The following is a 24,759-nucleotide window of genomic DNA, read 5'->3' on the forward strand; positions in this document are numbered from 1 at the left end:
AAGAAGTCCAGTGAGGAATTTTCAAATCAGGGTTTATAAGTTTTAACTAATATCTTTATTAATGGTTAATCATTGACTAATGTTTTAAAGATCAGTTATAAGCCATTTATAAGAGAAATTTGGAGGTTGCCAGGTTGTCGTGCTGGTGAGTGATTGATAATCAAGTGATTAATGAATGATATGATTCTTATGTTCTAATAATCCAAGTCTGCAGTTTTAAAATGCCAATAAGTTATTAATCAAGGTTTATGAGTTTTTCACTGTCTAATAAGCCATAAGCAAGAATTAGTAGGCAAACTGATCAATGTGCATCATGATTTATAAATAAATAAAGAAATAGAATGAAAATAAATGAAGTAATCTGCATTCATAAATGTAAAAAGAAAAAGTCATTAAAGGGTTTTTACAATAATCCATCAAGTCTGTTTTAAATGTTAAATAGTTAATACATAAAATGGATCGTGGTCTAGATTCCCTGTTGCTAAGATAAAGGAAATGTACTACTGGTGCTGGTGGAAAGTTTTCAGATGAGATCCAACTGAAGTAAAGGTCATCACCAAAGTAAATAAAAGTATGAAAAGTCAAAGTATTCTGCAGAAAATGGTCCCTTTGACTAAATATGTTACATTTTAATCCTAATGCATCAATACATAAGCAGGATTTTATTGTTGTAGCTGGATGAGATGCAGCTAGTTTTCTGTATAGTTACTGAGGGTAGTTTAGTCCAGGTGCCAGGCCCACTCAAACAGTCACATGATAAATCTGATGAGCCGTGAGAGGATTAATGGGGTGAGAAAGAAGAAAAAAGCTACAAAAACCTGTATTCATTTTTTTGGACTTTGCTTCTTCATGACATATTGGATAATTTTGCCTCTTTTGACTTCAAATACTTATTTAAATGAAACCATCTGAAAAGTTTGGAGGGGGAAATCTCTCTTTGGTGGAACTGCTAACCGCTCATGGACATCTGAAGCGTGACCCAACCAGCAACTGCTTCTTGTAAGGGATCAAAAGCCAAAAGCCAATGAAGCATATTTAATAAACCCATCCTGTGTTAGTCTTATGTAAAATCTTAGTAACTAGTAAATATAGTGTAGCTGTAAATAAACATAGATGGAAGATGGAAATACTTAAGTAAATTGCAAACATATTTACCTAAATAAATGTGCTGTAGCATCAGTAAATTATTAATTAACCCTCAGTAAAATAATTTATTACAACAAACACTATATACAGATGACTTACTTTATGAGCAAGTGGTACCATAAAATATATTTAGAGCTGCTGTAAAAGTATGATGCATAATTTTAAGTATGTCAAGATGAGTGCTGATATTAAGATTGTTTCCAATCACTCCTAAATCCAGAGAGAATCAAAACAGGCCTCTTAACAGCCAGCGAGTGCAAGTCCAGACTTGTAGAAACCTCCCTTCCAAAACATTTGCCTGAGGTTTTTGCAGAGAATAATATGCCTCTGCATAGAGGGATTAGGCAAAGAGGACCCTGCCAAGCATTAGAGTGTTACAGGAGGGATCAAGAACAAATGAGTAATGAAATGACTGACTCACTGAGACCATTCTGAGACATGAGACACGGCATGCGCTCTTTCAAAGCCTGCTCCAGTTAAGGCATGTTTAATGCGCCTCAAGTTCCCATCTCAGTCAGAGCATGACATAAGAATTTCCTGACATGTTTTTAATTGTTAGCTCCTCCTTGTCATGCACGTCACCCATATAAGCAATTAGGCTTCTGCCATCCGTGTCTAATAAAATGGAGATTTCGCTGCTGCATAATTGTGGCAGCACAGAGACATCTGCATAAGTTGACATTTTACTAGTGGGTTAGCAGTAACCATAGTGAAAGAAACCGTGAACAAATTACAATGTATGTTCTGTCTTTTGTAGTGATAGATAATAGCTAGTTCAACACGGGTGTAATAACAATATCTGCAGCTAATGAGGACGGATGTTATGTAATCCTAGTACGAGATAATACACTGCATCGAGACTGGTTGCCAATATATTTATGAATTTATTATTTTCTTTACATTATCTCCACCTTCTGCTCCAGAGCCCACAGAAAACCGTTATAAAGAAAATGATTGTAATTCAAGGCCACAGAAGCAAGGAACCATATCCCCACGAGCAAATACAAAACAGAGTTGGTAACAGGATTGCAACACCAAAGTGAAAGCATGTCTGCCAAGTCTACACATTCAAAGACCACAAACATCAAACAGGTTTTCCAGGCAGTCAAGGGTTTCAGTGTTCATAGAGAAGAAAACAAACAGGACTGTTTCTAGCTGAGAAAAGATGGATATTTCCAAATGAGCACAATGCGTTTTTTTTTTTTTTTTCCTGTGTACAGATGCGATTGAGAGTCTATAATAGAGTGTACCATCTTTATGTTAAATGTGATCCATTTACAGTACAAAAATGTTTAAGCGAGACAGCATTAAAGGTTAGTGAGGAGCATATATTTTTGCCCAGCTTGTTGGCCAAAAAAGAGCATAACATCACAGAGTAGAAATGGTCTCTGACTTGTTTTTTTAAAACTATACTTCATATTCAACCCCTGCTCGATCCACTTCTTTCTGAACGCTTTCAAGACAAACGCCCAAAAGATCATTTGATATCTGATCGACCAGGACAGGAAATAGAAACTTGTGCTGTTTGCATTTCCTCTGGGCCTTAGCACAGCAATAAAACACAGGGTAAGCCTCAGTTATGGCATTTTGCAGATTAATATGAGTAGCTGAGGGGGATGCTTTGGAAATTGCTTTGACTAGAAATGTGTCAAGGCTGACAGTTTTTTTTTTTTTTAGTTTGATCCCTATTAAGCACTTCCCTCTGATCTAATTCAATAAATGCCAAAGGGAGTTATAATAATCATATTCATTCCTGATCCTTTGGGATATGTGTCTTTGGAACCCATAAATACTTCTAACTTTCTTTCTTCTAGACATAATAACTTCAGAGGTTTATATATCTTCAGATGTTTATGTTTCCAAGCTAATCGAGTACATACAGTAAAGTTAGCTTTGGAAAAATGCACTGAATCCCATATACAATCAAAACAGTCCCTGTGAAAGTGCTAAGCCACCAAACCGTCTTGACATCTTTTGAGCTTCAAATAAAATCCCTCTATTGGTGTACCCTTTATAATGAAAATACAATCCATTTCTTTTATATGTCTATATTACAGCAATAAAGCACTACCTCTACTGTCATCATTTTCTCTGCTTTGCAAGAGTCTATACAATGCAGCATTATTTTTCAACAGTTTTAAAGGGAAACAGCACTCAAAATTCAGATATTAAAATTTATGACAGCCAAATTAGTCCTCGTGAAAGCTCTCTCCCAAAGCTACAAATTAAGACTGTCAATAAATATGAGCCTTACTTCTTAATGAGCTTCATAACATATCTGTTCCAAAACCAGTAAATATCCCTTGATCTTGCTGAAATAATTCCAGTAATAACAGATATGAATTTTGCAGAAACAGCTTTCTGACATCACAGATTAGGGATGGGAGAAACTCCCATTTTTCATCTCTTACTAAGACACACAGAATATAATCTTCACAGAGAAACTGAGCTGTTCTAAGACGCTGTAAAAACACAAAATTTATGCTGAAATTCGGTGGCATTTCTCTTTAAGACACAGCTGCATGTAAGACAGCAAAGGTCTAGAGTATCACTCAATGAAAGAGTGCTACAAGTAAGTGTGAAGGGCTGCTGGGGGAAAAGAATATTAACAGAAGCTTCCTTCCACCCATTTTAATGTAAAATATTCCTCCATCACAAACATCTGTTGTTGTAGTTGGTACATCACTGTACACACACCCAAAAAAAATACAACTAACAGAAAAAGAAAAAAAAACTTGAACACAGACAGTTTAGCCTAATGCTACCCAGTTTTTCCTCAATTTGTAACATCTTTTTTAAAATTTAAGGTCAGTGCAAAAACAACTTTACAGAACTCAGTGAGACTGGCAGCTACAGTAAACAAGACAGCTCCGTATCAGCTGACCAGCAGCAGTAAGTTAACTGGCAAATCTGGTGTAACCCAGCCTCTTCATCACACTCCAACATATGTCCTCTGTTAATCTGATGTCCTTTCGTGGCATATTTTGCCTCCACATGTTAATATTGGCTGGTGAAATGTCTCCTTCATACATTAGATTGTACAGGTTTGTGGAGGTGGTAAATATAAGTTGGTTGAGGGCTGCGGGTGAGACGGGCACCCCTAGAAATGTGTGTATGCTCTCCGCGGTTTCCTGGGGGAAGTTGACCACGTCCTCAAACCTCACTTGGAGGTAGGACTCCTCGGGGAGGCTCTCGCTGACCCTCAGCACTGCTGCGGTGTGAGCCAGCCACAGATGAGCCAGTATCAGGACAGGGTTTGTCTCCGCACGGGACAGCAGCCTCTGTATTATTTTAAACTCTGGTGCCACAGTTGGGCAACCATCCCTGACAGCATCCTCCTTGAATATCAAGGAAAGGTGCTGTGGGATGTTCTTAAGCGAGTAAAGGCTGGGTTTACTGTTATATACCATGAGATAAATCCATGCTCGAGGGTCCCTGACCAGATAGATTGTCCTCAGTGAAGGTCCCACAACCTCCTGGATGAAAGGCAGTTTGAGCGCCCAGCTTCCACTTCGCATGTTGAGGACCACACGGGTGTTGGGATACTCAGCGACATGGCGTCTCATCTCCCTAACATACTCTGCATCTCTGTCCAGACTGGCTCTCAGTTTGCCCTTCAGCTCAGATGCTGGCTCCCTCCTCCTAGATCTTTTCTTTCTGTCCCTGGAGGGGCCAACTTTCTGGGGTTGTTTGACCCTGCTGCCCTCCACCAGCTGAATGTTTTGCAAATGCAGCTTGGTGTTGTGGACCAGCGAATGCAGCCAGCCCTGGATAATCTTAAATCGTCCATGCACAGCATCTGACCTTGACCACTCACAGGCATCAACAAGAGAGTCAAACTCAAACTCAGTCTCTGGAATGTCCACATGTTCGGTGGGAACCCTAATGTAAACAAAGTCAGAGATGTTGTAGAAAAGGTGCTTGAGTATTTCTGAGCCTGAACCGGGAAGGGTTGTTATGAGGACAGTAGGGAGGGGGAGCCGGCGCTGCTCATACAGTCTGATTTGTTTGTTTACTTCGCTTTTGGCACCTGCACCTTTCCATTTTACCCCACAGAGAAGCTGATCGCAGCTGTTAGACACAAACAGCAACTCGGCTATCCACAGGATGAGCACGGAGAGGAGGGCGTAACGCATCAGCCTGCTGAAGCAGACATAAAACTTTCTCTGCATGGTCAAAAATCCTATGGCCACACAGAGAACAACCCCTGCTATCACATTGACTGTAAATCCAAAGTCAAACAGCTGATTATCACTACTTATTTGTTTGGGGATGAGTTGTGTCCCAAGGCCATATCGTGTGATTTGATATCTATCCTCCACTTTACAATGACCTCCAAATCCTAAATAAGTCAGCCTTGCTCCTATGTCTTTGTAGTTTGTAGCTATAGAGACGATCTTCTCTGTGTTATTTATGGTTAAAGAAAGTCTCACGCCATTCTTGCTATTATCCATAAATCTACAGTTGGACACTTTGACATATGGTCCGTGTAGCACATAAGCCACTCTGCTGACGGTGCCTGTCATTGGAAAAGTGACATTGACATACTGTGTCCACCTCTTTTTAAACTCAGCCGCCTGCTCTGCCTCTTGTATCCTGGTATCAGGGCTGTGACCCTGGGTGTCGAACCAGAACATTTTATAATGAGCGTCCCACACGTCCATCATTGCACCGTTATATCTGTCCATAAATCTGAAAGGAACATATTTAAAATCAATGTCAAGGTTGTGGAAAAAAGCACTGAGTGACTTTACTGGTGAATCACCCCACTTCTCCACATGGTCAAGCACCAGCAGCGTTTGTGAGTTGAGCAAAACCAAAGCTCTGTACACACTCTTTAGTTTCATAGCGGGGGAGTAAGCCGATGCAGCTTCACCACTCACAAACATGGTGTCCCTGTGCGAGGAGGCGACTATCACCTCCCCCCTTGCATCACCCACCCCCTCATCAGTCCAGCGCAGCCACTTGGCGCATTCCCCCAACTGACCCTCCCAGGGAGTGTTACACTGACTGGTAGGAGACGGGCTGAACACCAGTACATTGTTAAGATAGCTGTATTTTGGGCCATAAAGTGCTTCAGACACAAATACTTGTCCATTAGGGGCAAATGTGAAAGAATTCTGGTCTGGGTGCTCATGACCTGGGTTAAAGCTGTTCCAGCCATCCACCCAGGAGTAAGGCTTGTCATGGACAATGTCATAGACTGCACGGCCACCCAGTTTGCCAGACTTAAAGGAGACAAAAGTATTACCCTGACCATTGGGCAGCCCAGCTCCGTAGGTAACCACACCCCAGTTTGAGAAAATATGCATCCAGGCTTTGCCAAAGTTGTGGGGAGGTTGTGGTGTGAGGTGGGAGTTGTACCAGATGTATTCTGTGTGAAGTGTAGCCCAGCGCTGGGCAGATGACTGCCCCATGGGACCATCCTTGGGCCGGTGCTTTCTAATCTGTTGAGCCAACCAGTTACCCGTTCCATTCCTCATGATGAATGTGTCGAGAAAGACAAGCTGGCTCTCTGGACCATAAAACCAGTTGTAGTTGGAGTCTGCTATGCCAACTGTTCTCTGAAACCCTGGCAACAGAGTAGCATAATAAAACCAGAAGTGTCCTCGCAGCCAGTTGTTCTGCATGTTGTCGATGTTGAAGTGGCGCTGAGCTAAGAAGACATACTGTGTGATGGACTTGGCTGTGTAGCTCCCGTAGGCTACTCCCTCGTCCAGTGACCCATCAACAATATGGTTTAGGAGAAACATTGTTTTCTCCATATAGTTCACCGACACTTGTTTCCAGATCATGGACTCTGGGTCATCATGCGAACCCACCACTATTGCACCAGTCATGATGGCTAATATATTAGTGGTTTGATGATTCTGGAGATACTGTTTCCCCCACCCCCTGTACTTAGAGAGCTCATACAGCTCCTCCGTCTCAGAGCGAATTTTCTTGAGGTAAACATCCTTCCGCCGTCCATCCAAGTAAGAGTAAATAAAGTCATAGGCAGTAGCAAACCCAGTGAGAGAGTGCGCCATGGGAACTTCGTCATTAGGGGCACTTGTCACCTTCCAGTCTGGGTATTCAGCCATCCTATCCATAAACTTGATAAGAAACTGCAGGGCAGCAGAGTCCTCTGGGCACAACAGGCAGTAGAGAGCCAAGGGAGGCAGGTTGTTCCCATAAATCTCATTCCACTTGCTTGTAAACTCCTCGTGTTTTGCAGGGGGCATATAAAAAGGAACATTAGACAACATGGTGAGCACCGCCGCCCGGATGACTTTGAATATGTGACTGTGGGTGGTGGAGGACCTTTGCCTCAAGTGCAACACATCCACTTGGTTAAAATACAGGTTGGGGTGAGAATCAGCAGAGTGGTGTTTCCACTGCTCGGTCGCTTTGTCATGTGTGAGCTTGACCTGCAGCAAATCATCTGTAAAAATGTCTCTGTCCGTGGCATTGAAGACCCCCGAGAAAGCCGCCCCCACTGCGAACAGCGGTAATAAAAAGACAGAATATACAACCCAGTTAACTGCCATGTTGCCCGGCATTTGTGAATACATTTTACTGGGTTTCAAAATTAGGGAGCTGGATGTTTTCCTCCATAAAAAATGTTGTTGTAATGTCCCATAACTTCAGTTGTGATTCAGTCAAAATCCAGGTAAATATATATTTGTTCGGGGTGCAATATAAAAAAAGTCCCATGCATGATAGTCAAGAGGAAGGAGAAAGAAAAAACTTTAGTGCAAGAACAAACACTTTCCATATCCACTTGTAACAATCTTGTAACAGTTTGCAAAGGCAGCAAAACACATCACATTAAATATCAATGTCTGGTGGAGAAAACATCGTTCAGTTCTCTTTTAAATTGCAATCCAAGACACACATATACACACACACACACAGAAAAAAAAATCTTTAGCTTATGTGTGCATGTTTTCCTCGGTCCTCATAGTAATATGGATGCTCCTGAAGACTGGCATGTCCCCCCTCGCGTGCGCCACTAACTCATATTGATCTCCTCCCCAAAACATTTCCTCTCGAACAAACATCAGTCAGCCCCAGTCTGTGTCAGGTCCAATCACAGCCACCCAAAGACTCCGTGTGCACCCCGACCGAGCTGCAACATCCATGGACATGAACCTCGGCAAACAACGCATCTCCGCAGACAACATCGCTTGGTATCCCGCTGCAGACACCCTTAACTGCCTGGTGCTTAAATCTGCAAATCCTGATCTGGAAATTGATCCCCTTGCATTGTCAAATCGGGTCCTCTCCTTTTCCCCCCCTCTCCAGTTTCCACGCTTTATCCTCCGCGATTAGTCTGGTGAAGTCTGAAAACAGGAAAGTTGTCGTCACTCCTCAAGTATTCAAAGAATGAGACATTGTTCCGATTGTCCGAAGGGAAACAGTAAATAAGCCCCTCAAATGCTGGAGATCCCACATGTAAATCTACACCGGAGAGATATTTACGTGCCCGCTGCCTTTGGAGACACACATCTCAGAAGTAAAGGCTGTGTATGTGTGTGTTTCTCCGGACGCGTCTCCCGTTGTGTCCTCTCGACTGTTCAACACAGTCAGTTTGATTGTTTTCCTGCACTGGATGGAAAATTTCCACTGTACAAACTGTAGAGGGAGCCGTGACTTCAGAAGCCCAGCCTCATCTCTCATGTAGAGTGGGAAGGCTGAATATTCATTTCATAGACTTTTTTTTCCCTCTCTCTGTATTCCTAACGGGGTGGTTGACTTATTTTCCTGCTCAATATAAAGACTTTAGAGGGGGAAATCATACAAGTGATGAGTTTTTTTAATAGCCTACCAGCCCCCAAGTGTTATTTAATTTAACATTTTACACAAGTTAACGGGAATGACTTCTTATTTGCAAAAAAAGTGACCCTTCAATGGGTAAATGAAAGTGCACAAAAACAAGAGGGAGGCTAAGACAACAGAAACAAGCAATGTAATAAAAAAACTAATATAGAGAGGGGTAGTATGTATTGACCCACACTTAAGAGACACTAAGTTCTTTCTGGCAATAAAGACTCAACTGATATTGCAGCCCTTTAAAGGAATAGTTTGACATTTTTGGAAATATGCTTATTTGCTTTCATGCAGAGAGTATAAGAGAAAATCACTACCGTTGTTATATTTATATTTTCAATGTAAGGCTTCAGCCAGCAGCTGATTAGCTTTGGGAAACAGCTAGCCTGGCGCTGTCCGAAGGTTAAAAAAAAAGAAAAAAAATCCACCCACCAGCACTGCTATAGCTCACTAATTAACACATATCTCATTTGTTAAATCCATATAAAAACAGAAGTGTAGAAACATATGCTACTTAAGCTAAGCTGTTGTATAACTGGCTGCTGTAGCCTTATTGAGAGGACAAATAGAACAAACAGGGATATCAATCTGTCATTTAACATTCTGCAAGAAAGCAAATAAAATTTCATTTCCCAAAATGTCAAACTATTATCTTAAAATAAAACCAGAATTTTTGTGTTGACTATGAGTAGTTTTCCTCAAGTTTTTGTTCGCTATTTGACATTTGCACCTTCATTTGTACCAATATCAGATGGATCCATATCACACAAATGATTTGCATTACAGGATAGATCTCAAAGATATTTAATTTGAAATGGCCTTTTTTCCCCCCCTAAATGTCTTATTACATCTTTTTATCCTCTGTTTCAGTTGCATGCCTTTGTAACGCATTTCCTGAGGCGACAGAAAGGCATCCAATAACCTCAAAAGCATCTCTCCTCCGAGAAATGTGTGACATTTGCCTGTCCTAACACGTGGCACCATGGACTCATTGATCAGCTCATTCTGTGTATATTAAGCTTCTGGGCAGCATCTTCATTTAATGATGGATCACTTTCTCTGTACTCAGCTCACATGTGTGTTCTGCAGCATGCTATCCCACAGGGACCACTGTTGCATGATGCTTTTTCTTTCCTCCCCACAGCTCAAAAGCACACGCTACAGGCACACAGTTGGCCTTATCAGCATCACTGCAGGAAACACGCACAATAATCTCTCTAAGGACAAAAATCTTCCATATGGAGAGGAGATACACTGCAACAAAAAAAAAAAGCAGCTTCATTTTAAACAGTGATGATAATCTTGAAACGAGATCAATCAGATTGCTTCATAAACATTAAGATTGTATTTCTGGAATCAAGAAAAGGCTTGAGAACTCTGCAAACACCAGACAGATTTTTTAAAAACTTATTTTAAGAAAAAGAAAAACATCAGCATATGTTCCTCCACTGCTTCAACTGCCAACTCGGCAAAGCAGCAAATCCCCACTTAATTGCCCTTTTTTATCTTTATAATCTATTATAATTATCTAATCTATATAATATATACATAATATTCATAATTATGAAATGATTACTGTACTTCACTTGGCTTCCAGTCCTGTATGTAAATGTTGCCCCTGTTGTCAACAACCGTGGTAACTGCGTTTTATAACATTCTCCAATATTGTGCTTCAATACATCAGAATGAAACCTGTAGGTTAGACTGTGGTTAGCAGCAAAATTACTTTCAGAATCTCTATAGTCTGCTGGAAATTTACTGAAAGAAGACAAGACAGTCTGTTCAGCTACACCACATGGTTAAAAACCACAAACTGAGGCCAATGCAAAATTGTCTTAAGATGCAGTACCACTAACCGCCACTAGACTCCAGGAAAACCTTAGATATAAAAATCTCAGATTTTATATTAGTTTACTCTGAAAGTCTAAACTTATTTATCAAAATACAAAGACACTGATTTAGAACTTGTTTCAATAATTAATCTTAACTTATTTAACTGTGTCTTTAGCAGGAATTTAATAATTATTTTTCTATTCTGGAGATATTAGGGGACATATCATGCACATTTCCAGGTCTATATTTTTATTCTGGAGCTCTACTGGTATATATAAAACTCCTTATTTATCTTATAGTGTTTTTTTATGCAGCCCCTTAGTTCAGCCTCTGTTCTGATTGGTTAGCTTCCAGCTCCATAAGCTACATAAACAAACAGTAGTGGCCTAATAGGATTTCACCTCCTTTTCTCTTCCTTACTCAAAATGTCAACTTCTCAAATACATGCTCGAGCCAAAATCCAATCCAAAATATGCGTGTGGAAAATGCGATCCACCCATGGAAAAAATCTTAGCCACAAAGACTATGGAATGGATGGCCATCTATGTGCATGACAAGCTGCGCCAGCTCATCAGGAAAGAAGAAAAAACATTGCAAACAAAACATTCAGAGCAAAGTGAAGCCCTGGATTTTGTCTTGCAGGGATAGTTTTATCTTGCCATCTGTCAATCACAGCAGTCTTAGGACTTTCTCATTTTTACATATGTTCACTTCAAGTTTTGGAAGTTTGATTATGTTTAACATAGACATCATAACAGTATAAAAATAACAAAAAGCACAATATTTCCCCTTTAAGGCTTTACAAAAAATACTGTACCATATGTTAAATGACATGTGTCTCACTCTATCAATTGTGATAGTTTCTGCATGTTTATCCCGCTTCACTACTTCTCCTTTGGCCAAATTTCAGGCAGTAAAGTGACAGATAGGCTACAGTAAACCCACGTTATTGAACATCCTTTCCCAAACCTGTAGCTGACATCATGTATGCATTGTCTATTTTCTACTACTGATGCCCATGGGCTACATCCCTAAACAATCCAGTATGGTAGAACCACAACTGTATGATATGTTTTAAAGGATAATATAGCCATGTATTTTAGGGGAAAAAAGATGATTGTTAGCCAATCTTCTCTTCTGTAATTGACATGCATCTGTCCTTTGTGAGTGCATTATTTTGCTTGAAAAATTGGACCCTCCATTCTGCATTCTGTGCCCACTATTCTGAGCAAAATTGTTGTTCATTATTCTTTATATAATTCATTATTGAGCCATTTCTGTGAGTTTCAACCCTTAACAACACATTGCCTTTGACTACACTTGACTCAGTGATGTCATTGTGGTGTTTCAGCTTTTCTTTGTGATCACAAAATTATTGGTTCACCTCAGTGGAGATAGGTTAATTCAAAGAAGCATATCCCTGTTCACTTTTTCCCCCCAATTGTCTGCATCTTTCAAAAGCAAATACCAGGTGGGAAATGGCAGGAAACAATGTTGTAGTCAGTCTTACGGCAGCCAGAAGAAGCAGAAAGGATGCACATTTTAATTTTTAACATCAATGCTCCGTAATTGTGTTACATATTGTTAGTAATCAGGTCAGTCCTCTGATGTAAGTGTCATATTAGTCAGTGGATGTGTGTATGTGTGGATATGGTTCACAGCAAGTTCAATCCTCAGTGGTGAGAACTGACTAATTCCTCGTTGAACTTCTTTTCAGCTCCAATCTGTGATTAAGACTGAATGTTTTGTTCTCATTTAAAAAATCTATATCGTGTAGTTTTCCAAAAACACAAAAGGCATTGGGCTGTGAAAATGTATTTTTTAATTACATTTTATTTAAAGTTGGTTAATATATTCCAATGCAAGTAATCTTCAATCAGTTTCACAAACAAGTGTAGATATGTGTATTTTTAAAACTGAATTGAGTGACTAAATTATTCATTTATTTATTTATTTTTTGCAGTGTAAACCCCTCTGCTATATGCACTACCCAGAGTTTCACTTCCATTAGCCTAATTGTCCATCTGTTCAACCTCCACGTTTCTCAGCAGAGTACTTTTGACTAATTTGATCTCCATTTAGTCGCCTCCACTTGTATTATGTCCTGTCTTCGCTGGAAAATCGCTCCTCCAAGTGAGTGAGTGAGAGGGAAGGTTCATCTGTTGCACACAACCGTGATCCTTTTGAGGTTTCCCTCCAAAACTAACTGGAATAACTTCTAATCACCACAGCACTGCATGTCGATTCCTCCCCGTCAGATTTGTATTGGAGAGAACGAGTTCAACTGAGCATCCTAATTAGAGGAAGCCTCGGTGTGGTGTGATGATTGAATGATGTCAACTACAGTAAACTAACACTCTAATCACTCTCATCCACAGCTGCAGGGTCCTTGGGTTGAGCAGGAGGTCCTCGAGTTGTTGCTTGGCACTGGTTGCCTAGCGACTTTTCAAGCACATCTGATCAGAGAAAATAAATGGTAGATTGCAAAGAACGTGTCAAACATGGATCCTGAGCTCACCCTTGAGTGACAGGTGGCAACTAGTGTCCCCCAGATGCATAGTCGTGGGTGGGCCTGGCTGGACCTTGGCTGCCTACTTTTTGATTAGGCCCATTCAATCAAAGAGCTGCTTTTTTTATAATAAATCTGCTATTTCTGTGGTTTGCATCCCTAATCTCTTTATATCTGTCTATTTATGTGATATTCAGCATTTCATACCATTGTAAAACATAATAACATAATAACATAACATAATAAAAATTCTTTGTACTTTAAATCATGTGTGACGTGTGCTGTGATTGAATGTTTGAATGGCGTTGCCAACTGAAATCTCCCACAGAGCGCCAAATTGGTTGTTTTTCAGAAACGATCTTGCTGCTGCTTTGCTAGCTAAATGTTATTGTAGCTTAAAAACAACTAGCCTGGTGACCAATGAAGTTAACCTAGCAATGGCGAAACAAATGTCCATTGCAAGGTTTTTCAAAAAATAAGATTGGAGGTGCCTGGTGCCACTGCTAACGTTACATGAATCCATTAACGTTACAGGGGAGATGCACACCGCGTTAGCGCCGCCAAACTCCACAACAGACAGGCTTTCACAGCCATTGCTGTCAACTGACACTGGAAGCAGCCCAGGGCCAGTGCCTGAAGAATGTGACCCAGCAGAGCTGTCAAGGACTCTGCCACCAGACCTGTCTGCAATCGATGAACCGGAGACCCAACCAGGAATGACAAGTTTTCCTAGAACTGTCATTTCAGGAAAATCCCACTGCTTACAGAGAAAGCCATGCACCAAATAGCCGCGGGACTGTGCTAAACTGAATGTATGGTAATGTTGCATTTGTTGAGAGAAGCCACCAACATGTGAAAGTGGTATTAGATATTGTCACGATGTCTGTGATGACTTTGGTAATATAAGTTGATTTCGAAGTAAGACCCAGCAGCTTCCATGCAATGCTACACTGAGGAGCCCCAACATTCAGAATGATCTACTGGAATGTCCAGCCCCATTATTACTACGAAAAGTTAAGGAAGAATTACACAAGTCTGCACATTTTGCTATACTAGCAGATGAGTACAAAGAGCAATCCAAATGTGAGCTGATAGCCATGTGTCTCCATTTCATTCATGGTGGGGTGATTGCATTTGTGGACATGGCTGATATGTCTGCAGACAGGATATCAAGGAAGATCCTGGAAGTACTGGAGCTGGATCCATCTCTTTGCATGGGATTTTGTTTTGATGGTGCATCACTGATGTCAGGAAACAGTGCATGTTCTGAAACAAACCTTCCCACAAGCTATTTATGTACACTGCAACTCCCATTGATTGAACCTGGTGTTATGCACCGCTGCTAAAGTGTCAGGAAATATCTGCACCTTTTTTGACTCTGTGAATCAATTGCATAGCTTCATGTCTGGAGCCCACAGACACACACGATTCACGCAATTGAAAAAGGAAATACACCCCGATCGGAAACTTATTGAGCTAGAGAGAGCTACTGATGTATGATGGAGCTAAGAGCCAAGTTAGGATCTGTAAGTGAAACACTGCAGCTACTTGACACAAGACTAGAGAGTCTGGCTGAGTTTTCAGAAAAACAAATTCAGACAAAGAAGTTTATCTTCCTCTTTGTGACATTTGGCAAACTATTTGACACCAGTGACTTTGCAACAAAAGGACTACAGAGTTGTACCATATGCATCTCAGACTGGATTGATCTGATAGAAATTAATGCAAAAAAACAGCTTTTTCCAAGTTCAGAGAATACATATGGTGATTTTGACAAAGTGCTCAAATTAATTGCAGAGTTGATGAGCAAGAAGGACATCAGTGATTGGGATGTCACCTCCTCATGACAGAGAGAAAATGCTGAGTGACACTGTGGCAACCACTTCTTTGGGGAAAACCTCAAGTATAAAGAGCAACACAGATCTAAGGCAAATGTGGAATGCTATTCTGGTGCTTGACAACTGTCCAGCAGAGATTTTCCCCCAATGTCAGTGCACTGCCAAGAGTTATTATAACCCTGCCAATGATATCATGTACAGTGAAGAGACTTTTCTCAATGACAAATCAGATAAAAACAAGACTGAGAGCCTCAGCGTCAACACTTCACCTGAACGACTTCATCCTTTTGTCTTTCGAACGGGAACTGTCAGATTCAGTGGACTACGATGAAACCATATCTACCTGCAACAGTAAACCTCAACGTCTACACTACACCTCGTCCTGTAGGCCTAATTATAGATTAATATGACTCTAGGAAGACATCAAAGTATAGGTCTAAAATTGTTTTTTGGTTTTTTTTTTTGCTGTAGTCAAAATGTCAGGCTGTTGCCTTTGTAGCCTGTTTTGTGTCTCTACATCATACCAAAATAGTGATGACATGGAATAATTAGCAAAGTTGGCTGTGAATGTTGTAGTTGTGTCTATGGGGTGCTTGTTCAGATTATGAATATAGTGTCTTGTTGTAGAAACTGAACAGAGTGGATTTGTTTGATTGTTAGAGCTGTTGAGAGATGTCAGTATGATGACACAGCAGGCCAATGCATAGCAGAACACTTTCGCACTTGTACTGTAAATGCTATTGAGCAACTTATGGAATGAATTGTGTGGGCCATCCACTTTTATTCAAGCTCAGCTACAATTTCATTTCTGGCTACGCCACTGGTATCCCCATGTCTACTGTAGCTCACCTGCTGTTTATGCTGGCTGTTTGAAGCTTAGCAAATCTGGGTTTTACTTGTTGAGTTAAACAAACCTCCAGCCATACACAGTGAAAGGAGAGGCGTGCATTGACAACCAGTGCCCTTATTAAAAATATGCCATGCTGGGAGCAAAGGTAGGAACGAGGCCCTTGAAAGACTCCCTTCTTTCCCTCCCTGCAGAGAATTTCAATTTTCCCCAAGAGTCTCAGGTTGCTCAGCATGCTTGTGTCCTGCATCCGGCCCTCTGGGTAGACGCAGAGGGAAAATTGGCTCCAACTGTTCAGGTTTCAAAGATGGTTTCTATGAGGCCATCTGTCAATCACAGCAGTCTTAGGATTTTCTCAAAACAAACCGTGAAGCTTCAGTATTCTGTAGGTGCGTTCAGAATCATTGTGGTCTCTCAAAACCTTTAAATCTACTCATCCAGAGAGTAAGAAATTGTCATGCTGTCGGGACTGGAAGGAAAAACTATAGAAAGCATCTTCTATAATAAAAATACTTTATTTTACAGGTCCTTTAATTTTATACTAATTTTCAGGATTTATTTTTAGGACATTTTACAGAAAGGGTGGTGCAATTTGGTACAAATCATAGGAAAAAATAGAAAAAAGTGTAATACATTATATTTGAGGTCATATGTAGCTGTTAATTTTCAAAACTTCTTTATAAATTAGAGTCTTGACGATTCTTTAACAGACAGAAAACAATTAGTTTTTAGTGTGTAGTTTTGTGTGTCAAACGATATATTAGCATATTAGATTCTTTCTTAAAAACTCTATAATGAGTGCATTTCCCATGTGCTAGCAAATTCAACAGTTACACAGCAACTACTTCTAGGAAATGATTGAAAACATTTCCTGGAAATTAGTGGGTAAAATACCTTCAAATTACTCTGAAAATTAGTACAAAATTAAAGGACCTGTGAAATAAAGGGTTTCTATAAAGTCCATACACACAGAGAGAAAGATTACTATGAAACTAGTGAATTTTGTTTATCAGACCACATAGTTTTTATGTCAGTAAACACAAGGGAGAAAGTGGTGAAGCTTGCAATTCTCAGGTCTTGAGCGCCTCATTGACAGTATTTGTGTTGTTGATCACACCTTCAGATGATCATGTTCCAAGGTTGTAAACATTTGTAGCCTTAGAAAAACATTCAGTGTAAAGTGAGCAAGTGTACAACAAACACTGAAATACATTCAACCTTACTGCATTCACAGCCTAAGCTTGACTCAAGGTTATGTTTTCTTCTTCGTCCATTGTACCTATAAATATATCTTCAACGTTCTGTTTTAGCCAAAAAAAAACGTCATGGTGTACAATTTTCAGATTTGAAAGCATATTACTCTTTATTACTCTTTGTTTACACATTTGCTTACTATTGTGTTGTTGTTTCACATTTGTTACGTGTTGCTAATGACTGCACTGTGTTACCTTTCACTGGCATTTGCATCTGTCTGATGTCCTTAATACCTGCTGCTTAATGTGGGCTGGCATCTGTTGTTGTTTCCGTTTACTGATGTCATTTCATCCCTTTCACTTCAGTTTGCAAATCGCCTTTTATCATTTCTGTTTGCACGTTACTTCAGTTGTTTGAGTTTGCACATCATTCCTGTCTTTGCGTTTTGCACATCACTTGTGACATTTGGCATTTTCTCCATAGCTTCTGTCGAAAGGGAACAACAAGAGACAGCAGTTGACATTTAGTTGTAGGTAAGAACATCAGACAGATGCAAATGTAAGGTGCTTATGTATGCTTTAAAATTCAAAATGAATATGCAGCATCACTGGAAACCTGCCTGTTCTGATTTTTCTTTATCTTGATAGAGTTGTGTGGATGACCTTGTAGCGCATTAAGATTATTTTATCTTAAAAAGGCAGGACGGGGAGAAAAATAGGTAACAACACACCGGTTTGTAGATACAGAACATGTTCAGACAACCACATAAGTATATATGCTTAAATATCAACTAATAAAGGATAATTCCAGTATCATCAATCTATGTTTGAAAGTCCATTCCAATTTATTACATCCTTTATTTGCCGTGGTTGTGTGCAGTTTTCTTGTGCAATGAGGGATTTTTACTGAAAATTCCACTTTCAGTTTTACATCTAAATAAATTGGTTAAACAGTTGGCTGGTCATTAGATGATTAATGGGATAGGAAGAATCAAAAAACATGTTCTGCTACATAAAATCACATTTATTTTTCAGTCTTTTTTAATCATATTTCTCTTCAGATTTCAGCAGTTTCTTTGCATAACTACTAGAAATGATGGACAAAAGTATGCAAATAGGACCCAAGTTCTAATAAACTGGAATTATCCTTTAAACACTCATAGATAATCAGCTTTAGGACACTGTGTAGCAGTACAAAGATATTCTGTTTTGATAAAGAATTAGTTTGACAGTGAAAGACAAAAATTAATGTATCTGACATGTGTGTAACATTGAGAGATTCACTGATCTGAGTTCTGCTGCACACTGCCGATGAAAAATTTATGAACACAAGCTGTGTTGATACAGTACCTGTTCAACTCCTTGGAGGTGTACAATACAAGTTCTTAAACTTGCCATGAATATTTCAAGATGCTAATTTCAGCATCCCAGAGGATAATTTGAATTTTTAAAAGGCCTGCCTTTATGAGAGGTGACAAGAAAAGAGATGAAGATTGTAAAATCTATTTAAGAACAGCATGAACCAAACACATGGCCAATTGACGCTCACAACGGTCCCTGTCACCACTCTGGTCATAATACAGTGCCTCTTCTGCTCGGCTTGATTTTGTTCTGTTTCCCCATTTGCTGATACAGCTATGCAGATTGGTTCGTGCGACAAGACTCTTTGACTCTGTAGAGAACCGCATAAACAGCCCTCAAAACTAATTCCGATCCCAAAGAGTGACGTGATTTTCTCCGTTGGTGCCAAATTAAACATCCCACTGTGACTGATACATCGCTTACTGCTAGGGTTGTGGTATAGCTCTTTGCAGGGAGAGATTACAACTCGGTGTTAGCTCCCCCCCCTACCCCCACCTCCCCCATCGTCCTCGCTACTTCCACAGAGTCTGGGGTTTAATGTGACGTTGTCAGGAGTCATCTTTTCACAGCAAACACATCAAAGAGTCTGGGAGAGAATCTGTGTTCTCCTAGGTGCATATTATTTAAATGGGCAAACTTGCTTCTCATAGTTTGGTTTCTACATCTCGTCAGCTTCTGCGGCTGACATGTCGCTGTGAAGCAGGGGAATAGGAGATGAGTTTCTAGTGTCACTCACGGCAGCATCCAGTGGGAAATTGCAGTGTCTCTGAAAAGGGACTAAAAGATGAGAAGCAGCACAGAGATAACTGTGGATTCCTCACATCATGCAATGTTTTGGCAGGAGAGCACAGACCTCTTCCCAGCCTGCACCACTGGCCCTATTCCCCCAGCTCTGTCTGTGATGTACACAGAGTGGTGTATGCGAGCTCTACATAAATTCATGAGACTATTTGGCCCTAATTAAAATCCATAAACAAGCGAAGTGCAAGTTCATCTGCAGTTCACAGCAAAATGTCTCATTGATTTCCTATGTTCTTGTAACAGCTGTGGAATTCTGAATGGTGGCCTTTTAGGGCAAATTCATTGCTTTATAAATAATCTTCCCCTCCAGAAAATTATTCTCTAAATGGATCATCATGCTGCAAAGATTTTATATCTCAACCTACGTTTTTTTGTATCTTGTTTTTGGTGTTGCCTGTAGAGAGATACTCCAGATACTATGGTTCCTGCATCCACTTCCTCCTTTCTAGCCACGCTAGAGGCACCGATGTGTGGATGGCAATGTCGGTTGGTTGTTAGTTGATCATCCACCATTTTGGTCCAGACTGAAATATCTCAAAAACTATGCCATGATTTTTTTTTACAGACACTCATGTTTCCCAGAGAATGAATCCCAATGACTTTGGTGACTTTTCCACGTGACCAGCTGGTTAAAGTTTTTTGCTTATCCTGTGAAATATTTCAACATCTACTGGATGGATTGGCACAAAATTATGTACGAACGTTCATAGTTCCCAGATGATGATTACTTATGACTTTTGTGATGCCCTGATTTTTTCCTCTAGTGCCGCCATGACATTTGTGGTTTTGAGTGAAATGTCTCAACCATTGGATTGATTGGCTGATATTTGAAGATTTTCGCCTTACTCAGGATGAATCATAAAATATTTGGTGATCCCCTTTTTTCATCTGGCGCGAAGGATCAAGTCGTAAATTTTAATTTGTCCAGTACTTTATGACCAAATACTTGCAAAACTAGCACACTCCCATCAGTCTCAGCTGTACTTTGTGTTTAGTACTAATTAGCTAAACATTATAAACATTATTTCTTCCAAACATCAGCATATACAGAATACTATGTGAGTACTACAATTTGGGTTTTGCTGGTTGACAAAAAAAAATAAAATAAAATATGCCATTGACCTGTTTTCATTTCCATGTGTCCTCTGAGGTTTTCAGCGTGTCTTTATTGTCAGACTGCCATAATTTCCTGCCTGGCAGACACAGAATGGTGCTTGGAGGCCTGGCCTGAAGAAGCAGCTCTGCGGGCCACAGCGACTCTGACTTCAAAGGGAGTCAGTATTAGGAGTGACCAGTAGCTGAATGTTCCCCCCCTACATAATTCTCTAGTGAGGCTGAGCACTGCTCCTTTCTTTGTTTATGCTGCGAGCTTGACCCAAAGGCGGTGTGATTGTTGCCTGGAAAGACTTTCTACTAGTTTTCTCAAGAATACAGAATATTCCTCTTCAAGTGATACTCAACATACTTTAAATGCATTAGATTCTGTAGATAGAGGACGCTTCAACAGCCAAATGATAAAAATATGAACGTTTGAAAAATAATTACTATAAACATTTGAAATATAATTATGCACAGTAAGCAGTCTTGTCTGGGAATTGGTTGGAGGAAATCTATAATTTTTCAAGTTTTAAATTGCTTAGGCAAGACCAGTGGGGAATAAAATAAATGATAAGGACAGTGGATTCCCTGTTAAGATGTGTCTGCAGTGCACTGAGAATGTTGAGATTAAAACACACTTTGATGAAAAGTGGAATTATGAACACAGGCTTGTCCTCACTGAAGGATGCCTCACCAGAAAAAGGGCTGCCTTCCTGAGCCTTGAAGTAAATCCCTTGACATCTCCTGATGTGATTTTTAATTAATTCTGAAGTTTCTTTCAAATACATGGAAACTTTCCCCTCACAGGGAACATCCTCTTGACAGTGGGGTGAGACTTTAAAGGGCATGTCATCCACCAAATCAATTTAACTGCATTGTGGTAATCACACTTACATTTCTGTTATTCCAAATATAAGGCTAAACATTATACTGTAGCAAATGATCGGTGGCCACGGCTCTGCATTGAAAAAATAAAGCATCTGGTAGAATAAAAGTGTCATCTAATGATTTGTACTGCCAATGCCTTCAGTAGCTTTCGCTGCCATGGTTTGGATCCACTCTTCTCTGGCAGCAGAGCCAGTGCTAATTACAACTTATGTAATTATTTGGAGAGATAATCTAGACCTTCCATATTTATGATGACATTGGCTGAAAAATATTGCCTCAAGCACATTTTCAGACTCACAGATAAATGCACAAATGTTCAATCTGCATCAAGCCCGCTTACTGAAAAGTTCTTGGCAAATCCTGACAATTATTGCTGAGCTCTTCATTGGACGACCACTTGTGTCTTGTTGACAAGAAAAATGGTCATTCTGCAAGACATTTACTCCCATTAGGAGTGAAATGGAATCCAAAGTGACATATCTGATTGGATGTAATTGTAAGTGGTGAATAGAACATGCTTTATTGTCTCTTTATAGATAGATAGATTAGAGAGTAACGTTGCCCCGCACGAGTTGTCAGTTAGTGTTAAGTTGCTGGTTAATTTTTTTTTTTTTTAATATTAACTTGCTCCAGCAAACATAAACTTTAAAGCCACAATGTGTAAAATTAGAAAATTTCTTACTTTGGCGCCCCCTAGTGTTGGTACCAAAAAAGCCACATTGGCAGACCCTGCTGAGTGTTTTTGGTGCGTAAAACTGAGTCGTCACTGTCAGTACACGACTGCTTGTCAGAATAATAGCTAATCCCCTCCGTCCCTGTCGTGGAGAAGGCGCGCTCTGTTTTTCCAGCCTGCCCTGAATATCTCTCCACTCTTCTCTCTTTCCTCTCCTCTGCCTGTCTTCCTGCTCCAGCATTTGTCGTTTTGCCTGCGCAGAGGTGCGTTAAACAACCAGCCAGTCATGCATCTCTATCCCAGCCTTGCAAACTGTTGGCTAGTTGGTTGGTTTACAACGCACAGAGCTGACCGTAAACAGGCAAGAGGCCATGTGTCAGAAACTGCAGTAAAAACCCAACTGAAATGCATACTCCGAATGCGCTGTACACATATCCAAAGAATGCTCCTAAACTCAAATAATATCGGCATATCCCACATCTTAATCGGAAAATGCTACATTCAGAATAAGGCCTAACTTGGAATATCCAAATGGGATATGCTGTTTACATGACCCGTATCAAATTGAAAATAATGGAATATTAACATCAGAGAATGATTGTACCAGTGTTTCAAACTTTAGCTGTATACTTTTGTTGAAACCGACATTGACTTCTAATTGGGTTCTGCATAAAAAAAACCACAGCAACGTGATTACATTTTCTCACCAAACAAACAGTCCCTGGTCTCATTCAAATTGACAGTGATGTTGTTAGGTTAATAAGAGCCCATGTTTATCATTTACTTATCATTTTTATGTAAATTTGTCAGCAGCAGTGAGACGGTCTTTTAAACAGAGCCTGCTAGAGACATTTACATGTGTTGTAATAGCTCTGTGATTTACGCACACTGCAGGAGGTGAGTGAATCCAACCATCCAACAGGCTGTCAGCCTGCTCAACCCTTGACAAGGAAAAAATCACATCATGGCCTGCTTGGATTGATTAGCTTCAGGCTTCTGCCTCTTGATTGGCAGCTTCAATTCTGCGCCACTCAGCAGGGTAACATAGTATCATGTGTCAAAGTGCTCGGCTGATTGAGCTCCACAGACCACAGTGATGACAGGGAAAAGTTGGACAAAATTTTGAAATGCATGCAGTCGGCTAGGGATATAACTCTGAACATTTCCATATCATCAGCTGCCATGGAGTGGCCTATGTATTTCCCCTGGGAATATGGGGGTTTCAGCAGCCTTGCAGCATCCTACAGTTAAAAACCTACATTTCTTAAGGCTGATTGCAGTACTTGTAGATTCATTTAAATTTAAAAAAAATTAGACCAATTCATAAATAAAAGATTCAGTATTTCTCCTGTCAGTGTGGAAATGTCTTTGAAAAATGTTTAAGACCTTCATGATGGGAAATAAAACTGTTTTTTTAAAACACTCTATTTACCAATCTTTAATTTCCTAATAATTCTGAGACATTACCTGGAAAGAATTGTGTATTCTGGTATTAACTGTAGAGAAAATGGAGACAAAATTGCGACGGAGTGGCGGTTGTTGAGGGGACTTCGAGTCATGCCGTCACCATGTCAAAACTCCTGGCTACGACTATACATCAGAAATCAAAGGGATTGAAATGGCTGAAATGTTTATAAAGATAAAAAACGTTATAGCAAATAAAACTGAAGATGCTCTAATATGGTTGCACTGACAAGGAAATTTCCAGCATTGCACACAATTACAAATATTTGCGTCATTTCTTTTTTTTCATATGGAAACGTCACACAAGTAATTTGAGCCTTGATGCTTTTCATGCTTTAACCTTAACTGAAACAGCCCCCTGCGTTGAGTTTGTGTGCCTTTCTGCCTGGTTTGATCATTTCAGAATTCAGAGAACAAACTAATTTCATGGTTCTCAAATGATAAACAAGGCTGCATTTTTTAGACATTGAAAGATTTACAGTTTGGAGACAAATACATCTCTAAACTGGAGAGGTTTTCACCTGTGCAAAAAGGCAGATCATTGAATACAACTGTTTGGGGCTGGATATGTCATTTGCCATATACATCTATGATAAAAACAAGACTACTGTTTACAGCCATGCTAGCTGTTCTGTGAGGCTGTGCTTTGGTACAGTGGTGTATTGAACTAAATGCTAATGTCATCAGGCTAACATGCAGACAGACACAATGCTAATATGCTGATGTTTAGCAGGTACAATGTTCACCATCTTAGTTAAGCATGCTAGCGGTACTTAGTCATAGATTGACATTTTGACCCGATGATGGCACTAGATTAGAAGTCAGGAAATCACCAAATGTGTTACAGTTCACCCTGTAGGATACATAAATGTCTGTAGCTTGAGGAAAAGTCAGGGGATTACCAAATTTATCATCTGTCAACCATGAATGTCTGTACAAAATTTTGTGCCCATCCATCCAATAGTTGAGATATTTCAGTCAAGACCAGGTGGACTGAACAACTGTAAACAACCGACATTGCCATCCCTATATAGAGCCTCGCTGCTAATGTGGCTAAAAAGAATCTGCGCTGGTAATTAGCAACATCAATAATCTCTTTTAAGAAAAAAGAGTATAATTTGCATGGCGGTACGTATTGATTGCATTTAACATCAATTAACATTTTTGTTGTGTTTTGCAGTTCAACTCACTTAGCATATATAGCTTGCTTACCCCAGCATATCTGTTGTCTTTTTTTTATTCATTAGGCTGCTCTATACCATAGAGGTCACAGCTCCTGGTTGATAAGGTTGTCC

At 39.9% G+C, this 24,759-nt stretch overlaps 1 protein-coding gene across 1 annotated transcript; it reads right to left on the bottom strand.

The window, feature by feature from the left end:
* Nucleotides 1–2,010: 2,010 nt before the first annotated feature.
* LOC137173263 (dermatan-sulfate epimerase-like protein) lies at nt 2,011–8,874 on the bottom strand. The gene has a single exon (XM_067577996.1). The coding sequence runs from the start codon at nt 7,698–7,700 to the stop codon at nt 4,044–4,046; it is 3,657 nt and encodes a 1,218-aa protein (XP_067434097.1). The 5' UTR covers nt 7,701–8,874; the 3' UTR covers nt 2,011–4,043.
* Between the last annotated feature and the right edge of the window lie 15,885 nt (nt 8,875–24,759).

Source organism: Thunnus thynnus, chromosome 21 (assembly GCF_963924715.1).
Source record: "Thunnus thynnus chromosome 21, fThuThy2.1, whole genome shotgun sequence".
NCBI lineage: Eukaryota > Metazoa > Chordata > Actinopteri > Scombriformes > Scombridae > Thunnus > Thunnus thynnus.

Excerpts from the sequence above, each read along its gene's own strand:
- LOC137173263 (XM_067577996.1), bottom strand. The coding sequence starts at position 7,700 with ATGTATTCACAAATGCCGGGCAACATGGCAGTTAACTGGGTTGTATAT.